This window comes from Oryzias latipes, chromosome 13, assembly GCF_002234675.1.
Source record: "Oryzias latipes chromosome 13, ASM223467v1".
Lineage (NCBI taxonomy): Eukaryota > Metazoa > Chordata > Actinopteri > Beloniformes > Adrianichthyidae > Oryzias > Oryzias latipes.
In genome coordinates, this window is record NC_019871.2 from 27,961,085 (window position 1) to 27,974,890 (window position 13,806).

Here is a 13,806-nt window from a genome sequence, read left to right on the forward strand (position 1 = left end):
GATTCTTGTCTCATTGTTTTTTGTGTTTTATTGTTTTTTATTTTTTAATTTCCTGACCCTAACACTAACAAAAACTTAGACCCACAGCAGAATCATCTTGGCAGACCCGTACCACAGCAGTGGACACCACAAGTTCTTTTGCAGCCGTTCTGTTGTATCAGATGTGTCACATCTCTAATAACAGGCTTATTGAGAAGTCCATAGGCGGCCAGGTCCAAGCTTGCCAGAGCTTGTGGGACATGCAGAAGGAGGACGCGAGTGTTCGAGGCCCAGAATGACCTTTTTGGACTTTGTTGCATTTTACAAAATTGCTTGCTGTTATGTTTGACAATTCTATTTTTCTTTTCATCGTCTGTGTGATTTTGTTCTGCTTTAACATTTCTCAATCCCCCCCCCCCCTTAATTCCAGGTGTTCCTTTTCCTTACAGGAAGTGCTATTTTATTGTCTTTGTATCTTTTAATTTTTAGAATAATTTGAATTTGTAGTTGTGCATTTTCTTTATTTACTATTTTATGTTTTGTTCTTTGTAAACGCCAATGTGCCAAAGATCCAATGAAGCATGAGTATCCTTAGGGATGGTCGCCGATGGGGCACGGGGCCTTAGCAAGCATTTTTCCTGTCCAACTGAATGTTTCTTAAAGATGATTAATGCAAGCTCCACAGGTTTTTCGCTGCTAAACTCATAAATGGATCATCAACACCTTTGAAATGCACATTAATGCACATTGGTTCTGTTATAGATTGTGAGGGCTTGAGACCACAGCTGTTTTGATTGCATGATGTGATAATGTGTTTTTATTTTTTGTGTGACCTCACTTCGTGAGGTCAAGAGAGGGAAACTGAAGGAATTTTGTATTTTTGTGGTCCTCATTTCTCCTAGGCTTTTATCTTATCTTTATTTCATTGAAGGTTTCCTTCAGGTTTACTGTGTGTGGTTCCTTTGAATTTCAAAGGGACTTCCTGAAAATTGCATATGTAAAGAGGTTTTGATGCTGCAGCTTCGAACTCATCCCCTTCAGGAGAAAACGGTCTTTGATCTTCTGAGGCCATTTGGTTGTAGGTCTGACTTGGATCATAAATCTATCATCTCTGAGACTGATTCAATCCCTGGGAACCGCCACAGGCATCTGCTCACGTGTGGGGAACAAAGATGTATTGTCTACTGGATGCTAGGAAGATCCGGCCACATCTGGGGGACCACCTGGGGAGCCATTTGATTGTGGGACCATGTCAGTCTGGGAGGTGACCTCCGACGCGGGAAACAGATTCTGACTCCAAGTATGGACTAAGGAAGTAGGCGGGCTCCTCTGTCAGCCAATCTCTAGCGACCAGAGGCGGAGAGTCAGCCGCGGGGGAGGAGGTTCTGACCATATGTTTAAAAGTCTGCACTCAAGGAACTTCCCTTTGTTCCCAGACGGCCTCAAGTGATTTGGATTTGTAACTTCTTACGTTTTGATGGTTTTGGATTTGGGAACCCAGATCGATCTGTTTTTATTCTGTTTTTAGAAATATTGTTATGGAATGAATTTGTTAAACTTAATCCGGTGGAATCCCGTGGTTTTCTCCTTCTCGACTTTTTTGAACATGCAACAAGGAAAGTAATCTCAAAGCGACAGATTATTTCCTACACCATCAATACACTGTGGGTTAGGAGGAGGGATGAAGCAGACAGGGAGCAGTGTGGCAGTGTGCACGTGGGGGTGGAGATACATGCATGCTGCCGAAGTGAACCGTGTGTTCATAAGGTGAACCAGATGCTACCCAGCCAGACCAGCCAGACCAGGAGAGGGGAGGAGAGACCCCCAGGCCAGGAGCCCCCCCGGCACCGGACCCAGGCAGCCCGGGAGGGGGAGAGGAGGGGAACTATTTTAGACTGTTTTAAATTCTACCACTCAGGCAAAACTCAGTTTATTTAATTGAAATCTTCCAAATCCCATCACTCCAGTTTTATCCCACGTGTTTCTCAGTGCTTAGTTTCTTAAACGTAACAGCGATCAAATAAAGGCTTTTCTCAAAATCTAAAACTTTCCAAAACCAACAGGTTTTCCCTCTGCATTGACTTCCACTCTCTCTCTCTCACTCTCTCTCTCTCTCTCTCTCCTCATGTTAAGAGGCTGGGTGTCATCTTTGACAGGACACTATCCTTTCAGTCTCACATTAAAAACATTCCCCTATCTGCATACTTCCACCTATGGAACAATAATCGCTTTTGCCAACCCAAACCCTAAACACCACTGCTCTTCTGGTCCACAATCATGTTCCCTCTATTTTAAATAACAGAAACTCTCTTCTTATTATCCTCAATCTGAAATGTCTTCATAAGCTTCAGATGGTCCAGAATCCAGCTGCTTGTATCATTACTAGAGCCCCCTACCTTTAACACAACACATTGGTTCTCCAGAACACATCCAAAATATTGTATGGTGTCCTTGAGAGCCAAAATGATGTGTTCAAATAAAGAGTAATATAATTTAACTCAGAAAAAAATATAATAAAAAAGGAATGTGTATTACCCAGTGTCCTTTGCAGGATTGAGGTTAAACTGTTGTTTGCTCTCATAGGGATGATCTCCCAGAGTGTAATTCACCGTCACACTGCAGTCTGTTTGGGAACTCTGACAAAACAAAATACAGTTTAGAGACCAATGCATGCACAAACACACAACTTCTACACAAAACCTAAAGGAGATCTCACCAGTACCTTTCCACAGAGTTGGGCATAAATCAGTGACCTCTGACCCTGGAAAATTGTTGTGATTGGTGGAGAGAGGACAGTGGCAGACACTCTCTTTGGTAAATCCCATGTGACAGAGATGTCTTTGACAACAGGCTGTAGTGCAAATTTCAGAGACTGCATCACCTGATGGTTAGGAAACAGTGAATAACATTTAAATGTTTATTTTGCTCAATAAAGGCGTATTATTGAAGTTAGTTGTTTGTTATTTTACTTTTGCCTGCATCCTGTCACTTCCTGTGATGAACTGAGCGTGACCTCTGCCCTCCTGAGCCAACCCATTGATGAGAGCAGAGCTGGCTCCTTCTCCAATCCCAAAAGAGAAACACCTGCAAACAACACACTGGTGTTAAACACACAACACACAAACACAGGACACATGCAGTGAATCTGTGTTTTAGTGCTTTCACCTGTGGGAACCTGCATTCTTCCTAACTAGATCTAGAACTTCCTTTGTGTTCCCCACCTCTCCATCAGTGAAGACAAACAACTGAGAGGAAATACAGAAATCAGAATGGTAAATGACATATACTCATTTAGCGCTTTACTACCTGCTTAAGAGGCCCAAAGTGCTTTACAGTCACAGTCCCATTCACCAAGGCACACAAATTCACACACTGATGGGAGCTCTGCAGACAAACATTGGTGCCGAACTATAACCACCAGGAGCAAGAGAACCAACTACCTCTGCACCACGGCGACCTTTCAGAAGTTATATAAAACACATTAAAGCTGAGCTACAGTTGTGCTCATAAATTCACATACCCTGGAAGAAATGATAATTTCTTGGTCATTTTTCATAGAATATGAATGATAACACAAAAAACTTTTTCCACTCATAGTAATTGGTTGGGTGAAGCCATTTACTGTCAAAAAAATTTTTCTACCATTTTTAAATCCAAATGACAACAGAAACCTCCATAATGACCCTGTTCAATCACTATATGAGTGAAAAAAATAGTTTTTGTGTTATCATTCATATTCTCGGAAAAATGGCCAAGAAATCATCATTTCTTTCAATGTATGTAAACTTATGTGCACAATTGTAAAAAAAAGAAACTGTTCAAGCAAAACAAGTTTCCAACATTTTCAAAAAAATTAAACAAATTCTAAAGCAATGTAATTCCAAAATTAAAGCAAAAAAAGGAGTTGTATTTCATTATTCAAGATTTAAGATTCAAGATTTGGTTTACTGTCATTCCACACATAGTATTTGCAGAGAAATACACAGGTGAGACAAGATGTTGATTTTCACTAGCATGATAGTACAAAGACACCAGCACCTCTCCCTCATTACGCATCGTACTAGACCTATACTTCTCATCACAGGGAGTTTACCCGGTTTTTCGTCACTCCTCAAACTCTTGTTATATTGGGGTTTTCCTGGCTCAGATTACATAACCCCCATTTTGACTGGGCTAACAGTCACAATGTCAATTGGAGCACTTTCTGTATGGCTAACTGTCTCCAGTCAGCTATCCCATCCGTTCCTCCTACTATCTCTAAACCTGCTGAAGACATCAACCTTTCTAAGGTACCCACCTGTTACCACGATTTATGAACTGTCTTCAGCAAGGCTAAAGCCAGCTCACTACCTCCCCCTAGACCTTACAATTGTTCTATTGATTTACTCGCTGGCGCCAAATTACCCAAAGGCCGACTATTTAATTTAACCGGTCCCGAGAAAGCAGCTATGGAAAAGTACATCCAGGAGGCACTTTCTTCGGGACACATTCGCCCTTCTTCGTCTACCGTGCAGGTTTTTTCTTCGTTCAAAAGAAAGATAAGTCCTTAAGACCCTGCATAGACTATAGAGAACTCAATCAAATTACCATTAAGGACAAATACTCCCTTCCACTCATTAGCTCCGTCTTAGATTGCGTTCAGGAAGCCCGCATCTTCCAAAATTAGATCTCCGTAATGCCTACTACCTTGTCCGCGTTAGAGAAAGGGATGAATGGAAGACCGCCTTTAACACCCCTTAGGGCACTACGAATACCTGGTCATGCCATTTGGTTTGACCAATGCCCCTGCCGTCTTCCAAAGACTTATAAACAACGTCCTCAGAGATTTCATTAATCGTTTTGTATTCGTCTACCTTGATGACATCCTCATATATTCCAAAGATCCCGCTCAACATCAGTCACATGTCCGTCGTAGAGCAATTATCTGAAAATCCACTCTTCGTCAAAGCCGAAAAGTGTGAATTCCACGTGACCACCAATCCTTTGCTAGGTTTTATCTTTGAGGCCGGTAGCATTCGCCCTGATCCTGCTAAAATAGAGGCAGTCTCCCAGTGGGAACCCCCTAACTCAAGCAAAAAATTACAGCAGTTCTTGGGGTTCGCAGACTTCTATCGCCGGTTTATCAGGAACTATAGCAGCATCGCCGCCCCACTGACTCAACTAACATCCACCAACCCCGAAGCCCAAAGGGCTTTTGACACTCTCAAGAATTTGTTCGTTTCTGCACTATCCTCATTCAGCCTGATGTCAACCAACAGTTCATCGTGGAGGTGGACGCCTCCAAATCCGGTGTGGGAGCCTTTCCCTCACTAAGGGAGGAGTCATCCGGCAAACTGAAATCATGTGACTTCTTTTCCAGGAAACTGTCCCCCGCTGAACGCAATTATGACGTGGGCAACAGAGAACTGTTAGCCATCAAACTCGCTCTGGAGGAATTGTGGCATTGGCTGGAGGGAGTGGCTCAATCATTCATTGACTGGACCAACCACAAAAATTTGGCGTGTCTCCGCAATGCAAAAAGACTCAACTCCCGCCAAGCACTTTGGTGTCTATTTTTTGACCGCTTTAACTTCACCATCACTTACAGACTAGGTAGCCGCAACGTCAAGCCAGATGCACTCTCCCGGAAATTCTGCTCCACGGGCACTTCACCTGTAACCACCATTCTTCAACCCACCTGCATTGTAGGGAAACCTAACCTGGGACATTGAGAGTCGTGTCATCCAGGCTCAAGGTGAGGAACCCGACCACGATCCATGCCCTAATGGTATCCTCCATGTGACATTCTCACTCAGGTCCGACGTCATCACCTGGGCCCACACCTCTCCAATTGCTTGCCATGGTGGTATCCATCTTACCGTTAATCTCATTCGCAAGCGATTTTTCTGGCCTTCCATTAATAAGGATGTGCGGGAGTATGTTGCAGCATGTTCCACCTGCGCTCGCTCCAAATCCTCCCACACCCCTCCTTCTGGTTACCTTCATCCTCTGCCTACGCCCAGCTGGCCATGGTCCCACATCGCTGTCGACTTCGTCACCGGATTACCCCTCTCTGAAGGCAATTCAGTAATATTCACTGTCATTGAACGTTTTTCTAAGTTCGCTCACTTCATCCCACTTCCCTAATTACCTACCGCTACTGAGACTGCCGACATCCTAGTTCAGCAGGTTTTCCGCCACCATGGCATACCTGCTGACATCGTGTCTGATCGTGGGCCGCAATTCATATCTCAAGTCTGGAAGGTGTTCTGTTCAGCCCTTGGAGCCACGGTCAGTCTCACCTCGGGATACCATCCCCAATCAAACGGTCAAGCTGAGAGGGCTAACCAGGAGCTGGAGGTCGCCCTTCGTTGCCTTGCTTCCCAGAACTCCATGGACTGGTCTAAGTATTTGGTGTGGCTTGAATATGCTCACAACTCTCTCCCTTCCACTGCCACAGGGATGTCACCATTTGAAGCCTCCCTCAGGTACTCACCACCTCTGTTTCCATCCCAGGAACTTGATTTGGCAGTGCCCTCGGTACAGGACCATCTCCAACGGTGCCAACACATTTGGCACCAAATCAGGGCTGCTTGCCTCCGCACCAAGGAGAGCAACTGCCGTACTGCCGACCGTCACAAGATGGTGGGGCCCACATACCAACCCAGTCAGAGGGTATGGCTCTCCTCCCGTAACATCCCAATCCAGGCCAAGTCCCGTAAGCTCGCTCCCCGCTTCATCGGCCCTTACCCCATTGAAAAAATCATCAATCCCACCTGTGTTCATCTCCGCCCTCCTGCGGCTCTCAAAGAGCATCCTTCATTCCGCAACTCCCAGATCAAGCCTGTTCAGGACAGTTCATTGTGCCCACCTTCCACTTACCCTCCACCCACGCGTATCATTGATGGCGCTCCAGCGTTCACGGTCAGCCGCCTCTTGGACATCCGGCGCCGAGGTCGTGGCCAACAGTTCCTGGTCAATTGGGAGGGTTATGGTCCTGAGGAACGCTCCTGGGTCTCCCGTTCCCTCATTTTGGACCCTACCCTCATGTCCGACTTCTACTGTGCTAACCCGGATTGTCGTCCTGGGCCACCTGGAGGCGGTCGTTGAGGTGGGGGGGGGGGGGGGTGACTGTCATGGGGCCTCTGTCAGTTCTCCTCCCCCTCCCGTCTCTGCTCCTGACTCCACTAGCTGTGACCAATTCACCTCATCACCTCTGCTGGCCAAAAGGAGACCCAGCTCCAGTATTCAACGCCAGTTCGTTGCCCCTTATGGTGACTATACCTGGTCGAGTCTAGCTCATGTTTTGCTCCTCTGATTTTTCTGCCACGCTAATCCTGTTTTCCTGTCCCAGGACTTCATTCTACAAGTGTCACCTGAGTGGAAGTTACCACCTGTAGCTTCAAGCAGTCCTGAAATTTCCTGAGCATTACACCGTGCTACTACCTCCAGCCACACCGCGTCAAGACCTCCAGCCACACCGCGTCAAGACCTCCAGGTCACCCCGCGTCTAGGCCTACAGTCACGCCGCGTCTAGACCTCCAGCCAAGACCTGCCTCTCGCCAATAACCACACCGGAGAAATAAATCATTACTTACCCATCCGCTTACCTGTGTGTTCCTTCTGGGTTCCAGCCTCTGGATCTGTCTCGCAGTAATATCCTGACACAAGCAATAAAATAACAATCAAAGAATTCTTCTTCTTCCTCTTTCGGCTTCTCCCATCAGGGGTCGCCACAGCGAACAAGTCGCATGGTAAACTTGGCAATGTTTTACGCCGGATGCCCTTCCTGACGCAACCTTCTCAAACCGGGTTTGGGACCGGCACAGAGGTCTCCCTAACAATCAAAGAATAAAAATAGCAATAAAATAAGATAAATAAAAACAAAATAAAATAAATTTGTAAGGCAATCCAGAACTTTGCTAAAGAATTAAATAAATATGTCAAGACTCAGCATGAGCTTTACAAAGGCATGGACTTATATTACTTAAACATCAGAATCTGAGAGGAGAAAAAAACATTGCTAACATTGTAAACAGCGGATATGAGCCTCTTATGTGAGATGCTGTTCCTTGATGCCACAAAATATTTGTAAGATCATTTATAAAAACTTTAGTATCTTATTGCTGAAAATCGTGAACTTACTGTAACATACGGAGTGATGAAATAGAGGATAACAGAGAGAAATAAGAAATACCTGTCTAGGCTGGTTGGAGATGCAGGGCTGACTGTAAATGTGTTGGAGGGGCTGAAGAATCTCTGTTCCTCCCAGATCAGCCTGCATCACCTTAACTTTCTTCAGAGCCTCCTCCATGCTCTTCTCATTGTATTCCACACTCTTCCTGCCATCAGAAACACACAAAGGTCAAATGGAAGACTGCACCATGACACATCATTTTCCAAGATAACACACACCATACTGTACATAATAACAACACATTACCTTCTTTAAAGTAACCCCCATTTTTGGAAAAAACGACACCAACTGAAGTACACATTAATATTATTATTATTAAGATCTTAATATTATTTTTTAACTAACTACTGACGGAAAAATTTGATCATATCTGGATCCAAAACCATAGATATTGAAGTAGCAGCCCATTGGTAAACTCTTCAAGAGGAGCAGCAGAGTATCCTGAGAGAGAATAGAAGTTGATGAAGACCATGATCTCACACACATAGAAAGGTTTTCATGACTGACTGAACACTGGATGAATACCCTTGCACTGCTGATGCAAGTCTCTTGCTGGTTCCAGTTACTGGTCGAACACCGCATGCTTCCAGATCGATCCAACAAGAACACAAACTCTCCACATGAGGTGCGTTTGGACATCACAGACTCTGGGAACTCTGGGTACAGACTAACCATCACCACAGGATCACCCATCAGAGTGCCTGAAACACAACAGGAACCACAAAATACTTATAATTCTGTACAAAGATTTACATTGGTTGATTCTAGTTTGTAATAATTTCATATGTAAACACAAAAACAAGTTTTCTCTCACCAGGCTTAGCAGAGTCCTGTCCTGCCTCCACAACAGCAGAGGGCTGGTGAGCATCTTTGTAATAAATCAGCAGCTCTACATCTCTGTCAAACTTGTGTCCTGCAGCCAGCTTCACCTGCACACCAACAACACAAAGATGAAGAAACCTTTGTATCTTCTTTTCAGCAACAACTACTTCTCACAGCTGTTTACTTACAGCAGCCTCTGTGTGATCAGTGTTCAGGTACTGAAGAGGCTCCAGAGAACAGCTGGACTCTACTTTGGAAACTGGACGAGGAGAGGACACTCGTGCAGAAAAGGACAGACTGTAGGGAATCTCAGAGGCTGGAACTGAGCTGACCGGGACTCCAGGACCTTCACTACCTGCAAACACCACAACAAACAACCAGGAGTCACTGAAGAACACAAAAATAACAATTTGAGGAAACTGTAAGCAGAAAGAACAAATATGTGTTTGTTGTGTCTTATAATTTAAACCAGTGAAAGTACCGTACTGGTTTGTGGGTCACTTGGTACCGGACCGCAGGAAGAAAAGAAAAAACATTCGCTAACTTAGATTATTTCTAGAGTCTGTAAATCTGGAGTCACTAAAGAACACAATTATAAACATTTGAGGAAACTCTAAGCAGAAAAAACAAATATGTGTTTGCTGTGCTTTATACTTTAAACCAGTGGTCCCCAACCTCCGGGGTTGTGTTTGACAATTCAAAGTTTAACAGCCGTTTGATCAACAAATGCGGCTGAAAAAGCTTCATCAAATTGTTTAACATTTGTAAGGCACAGGAAACATATGCCTGTTGTTCCTAGCAGTGGTACAATTATTCTTGTGCTTTATGTGTTTTCGTTCGTTCAGAATTGTTAAATACTAATTACGTTAGCATGTCTATTCATGTTAGCATAAAGCAGGGGTGCCTCATTACATCGATCGCATTAGATCGGTCAGTCTTCAAGGACATGAAGGTAGATTGCAGGCCCGCAAAGATAAATAACCAAAAAAAGAAAAGAAAAAAAAGAGGGGAAAAAAAAACGAAAATTTATGAGATTAAAGTCAAAGTGAGCACACAGTGCAGCAAGTGAACGCTGTGCAGCTGCAGAGCAGACCGACTAAACTTAGTTGAACAGGTAAGTTGCATGTTTGTTGATAACGTTCCAGATGTTTGGAAGCTCTTTTGTTTTATTTACGGTTTGTTAATGTTCTATATATTGATTGGCGGCTTGCTGGATCTCTGCAGCCTGATGATGAAGCCATTGATATCTCTGCAGCTGTTTACTTCAATCCTTTCTTCCTCCACGAAAGACAAGACCTCTAAGTCTGTGTGACGCTTCCTTCTGAGGAGGAGCACTTTTAGGCATTTTCAACGTTCTTCTATTTTTATCTTTGTTGTTTTATGATGAAACTGGGCGTTTCATCTGGAGGAGGGAGTGTATGTAACAATCTTTACTTCCGCATTGGTGTTCTGTGCATGACAGGTTCATGATGTAAGGTGACAAATGGACTTCTGGGTATGTGTATGAAAAGGAAAATAAGTAGCGGTCCTTTACATCCAAACGTGTCTCTGAGCTCCTCATTTTACAAATGAAACTCCACTTTACCGACACCGAACCCCGAAAAGCCGGCTAAACTAACAATATTTCGTTTTGAGTTGCCAAAAGGTTCAGAATGTTTGGTTTTTGAAACCGATGTGGTAAATAAAGCTATACTAAACGCTCCACATCTTTCTCTTTAAGCAAGGCTCGAATAAACAAAGAACTTTGCTGTAGCAGGTTGAATCTATTTCTGTTATCTATAAGCCAAAATGAAACCTACATTCACGGAGGTCTGAATACAGAGAGAATTTCCTGGGTACTGATCAGTGTAGGTGAAGTTTTCCAGATTCCTTGTATTTCTTCAAGATAATCAAGTGTGAATTAAATATGTCTACAGACAAACAGGTAAACAAGAATGAGTATCAAATCCATTCACATGTTAGTTTCCTAAAGTTCAGCTCACTGTTGTTTTTCCACATCCAAACAGTCCAAAGGGGACATTCTTAGAACATTCCAGCACACTGTGTGGTCACATGACTCTTCTAAATTTAAAGTGTTTCCACTGGAACGATGGACAGATCCGTTTTTGCTGTCATCACATGTGTGTTGTCCATAGTGACGCAGTCTTTGACGTTATGGTGAAACAAATTGACTGTGTTTCAATCCAAATTGTAAATTCTAATCTTGATAGAATCATTTTATGTCATTTAGAAATGATGTCATACGTAATGGTATCAGCGGATTTCATTCAGCCTCTGAATCTGTAACTTAATGTAGTCCCTTATAGTTAGTCTCCAAAATGAGACAAATGCTGACAAGTCTGACAGATCTTCATGAACGGGAAGGAAGTGTATTTTTTCAGATGGATTCCTACAACATGGTGAACCCAGCTGAGGGAAAACCCCACAACCTGCATAAGCTTACCTACCATCAAAGTGTAGCATTTGAGTTACAAAATAACACATTGTAAATCAAGTATCATGTTCATCTATAGACTATGTCTTATTTAAAAGTGTTTTGACAATTAGGATTGTTTGAATATTTATTTGAACAACAAATCTTGAGGTTTTCATACCTTGAGGTTGGTAGCGAGGGTTGAGCACAGCAGGCAGACAGAACCTCAGCGCCCCATCAGCCTCCACAGCCAGCTCAATGACATACTGCAGCCTGATGGAGGCGCTCTCCCCTGGAGGCAGACTGCCCACACTCAGAGAGAAGATATCAGGACTCTGCTCACTCTCCTCCAACAGGAAGGCCTGCTGCCCTGAGCTCAGTGCATCGTCATACTCCTCACGAGCCTGCAGCAAACGTCAAACATGTCAGTGATGTTCACTGATCTGCAGCTGCTTTACAGAGACGGAAGCTTTCTGTCCACATCACCTGCTGCTTCTCCTTCAGCTCAGCTACAATGTGTGTCTGTCCAATGTCAGCACTGAAATGACACACAGCAGCATCTCCAGGCAGAGGGAAGACAAAAAGCGCTTCTATGGGTTTGTCCTCCTTGTTCTGGTAGTTCAGAGTGGAGATGACTGTAGCCACATGGTCCTTCACCTGCAGCTCCACCTCCACGCTCTTCAGAGGAACTGAGACGGCACATCAACAGACACAGAGAGAGCAGAGATATTGCAGTTTAATCAAGATCAAAGATTTTTGTGTTTAATATTCCAACTCAGTCAAAAAGAAAGAATCCAGCAAATTGAATTAGCTAACTTTCAAATATTTGTTTGATTGAAAAGTCCACTAAATACTTTAATTTAAATGTATTCCATCTTCCTTTATTTATATCTCTAAGTCCACCAATTGTTGCTGCAGCTCTACTGAATCTTTCCTAATATCATAGTTAATGTGTTGCATATTGACCATTAACCATAAACAGTTTTTCTAGCAGACTTAAACTGATTTGTGCTTTGAAGGAGAACTGTTTTTGTGGTTTAGAGAACGTGATTCCAGAAAGATTAGTAAATAAAGAACTAAAATCAGGTCATTTCGTCTGTTTCCTAACAGGTCTGTACCTGGGTTCTTCTGGGCAGTAAGCAGACCACAACGATTCATCTTTGGATCTGTTCCACAAGAGAACTAGACAAACAGGACAAATAAAGAAACATTTATTTAATCTTAGTAAAAAACTCATTTCAGACTTTGATTTACAAACAACTTTCTTTTTTTCAAACTACATCAGTCAGTGATTTATTCCTCCAATGTTAATATTTTTGAGAAGATTTTAAAAATATTTACTGATAAATATAAAAAGAGACAAAAAGTGTTTACCTGTGAAATGTTCCTGCAGCTGAGTGATCAGTCAGTCAGATCAGAACTTTTCTTCTAAAACAGGATCTGTCTACAGTGCTTCTTCATACAGTCAGAGTTTGCTTGTTTCTTCCAGCAAGCTGCCCCAAAGGGGTGGAGTTTCCGATTTCACCTAGATTTATATAAATAGTTGATACACAAGTATGAGGATTCATTAAAAAAAAACATGTAAAGGAGCTACAAATGCCAAATGATAACTTAAGTAATAAATAATGTTTTATATTTAAGGACTTAAATTGATTATTTTTCCAAAATAAAAGGTTTCATTTATTGATTTAACTTACGCTGAGAGCATTCTCCTCTGTGCTCCTCTTATATTGTAAAATATAAGCTTTTTAATTAATGAATATTTTTGGTAGAAAAAACTGCCATTTTTTAAGAAACAACAATCATCAAATATTGTTTAGAAGTTACAATCAGGGAATAAATTTGTTACAAAACCATAGGAAAAAGCAGATACTTTTACAAACAGCTATAAAGATCTTTACCAAGAATCTTCTGTAGCACAATATTTACAAAATATAAATGTCCCTGAACTATCTGATACAGTAGCCAGTTCAAGACTGGGAAATCCGGCAAATTATCTTATCCCTCTGAAACAACAAATGCCCTGGACCAGACGGCTTCATTAATGAATTTTATAAATTCTTTAGTGATGTGCTTATCCCACTGTTGGTGGATGCTTACCAATATGCACTGGAAGTTAAAATGATGGAGGCAGCCAGAGGTGTACCTGATGAGATGTGGCAGGAGGCATGTACGGAGGCGCACCTGGCCACGAACTCAAACACATGGAGGGAGTTTAAATGGAAGATAATCAGTAGACTTCAGGACCCCATACATTGTCTCCAAGATGAATCCTAATGTACCAAGTGTGTGCTGGAGGAACTGTGGATCAGCAGTGCCCAACTACACACGTGTTCTGGAGTTGCCCTAAACTGCAAAATATTTAGGATGAGATGTACAGGATTATTAAACAGATATTTAAAGTCGATATACCAAG

General features: G+C 42.7%; 1 protein-coding gene across 3 annotated transcripts in view; it reads right to left on the reverse strand.

The window, feature by feature from the left end:
- LOC101154967 (von Willebrand factor A domain-containing protein 5A) overlaps positions 1–12,854 on the reverse strand; it is a 46,612-nt gene extending 33,758 nt beyond the window's left edge. For all 3 annotated transcript variants that reach the window (XM_023962078.1, XM_023962077.1, XM_023962076.1), the window contains exons 1-13: positions 12,765–12,854; positions 12,509–12,572; positions 11,877–12,079; positions 11,572–11,794; positions 9,166–9,332; positions 8,970–9,084; positions 8,681–8,856; positions 8,508–8,596; positions 8,156–8,300; positions 3,145–3,224; positions 2,949–3,063; positions 2,702–2,860; positions 2,515–2,615 (exon numbers count right to left, since the gene is read on the reverse strand). In XM_023962078.1, the coding sequence (XP_023817846.1) occupies positions 2,515–2,615; positions 2,702–2,860; positions 2,949–3,063; positions 3,145–3,224; positions 8,156–8,300; positions 8,508–8,596; positions 8,681–8,856; positions 8,970–9,084; positions 9,166–9,332; positions 11,572–11,794; positions 11,877–12,079; positions 12,509–12,548 (1,613 nt within the window). In that variant the 5' untranslated portion in view covers positions 12,549–12,572; positions 12,765–12,854. The remainder of the gene's footprint in view (positions 1–2,514; positions 2,616–2,701; positions 2,861–2,948; positions 3,064–3,144; positions 3,225–8,155; positions 8,301–8,507; positions 8,597–8,680; positions 8,857–8,969; positions 9,085–9,165; positions 9,333–11,571; positions 11,795–11,876; positions 12,080–12,508; positions 12,573–12,764) is intronic.
- Positions 12,855–13,806: the final 952 nt, after the last annotated feature.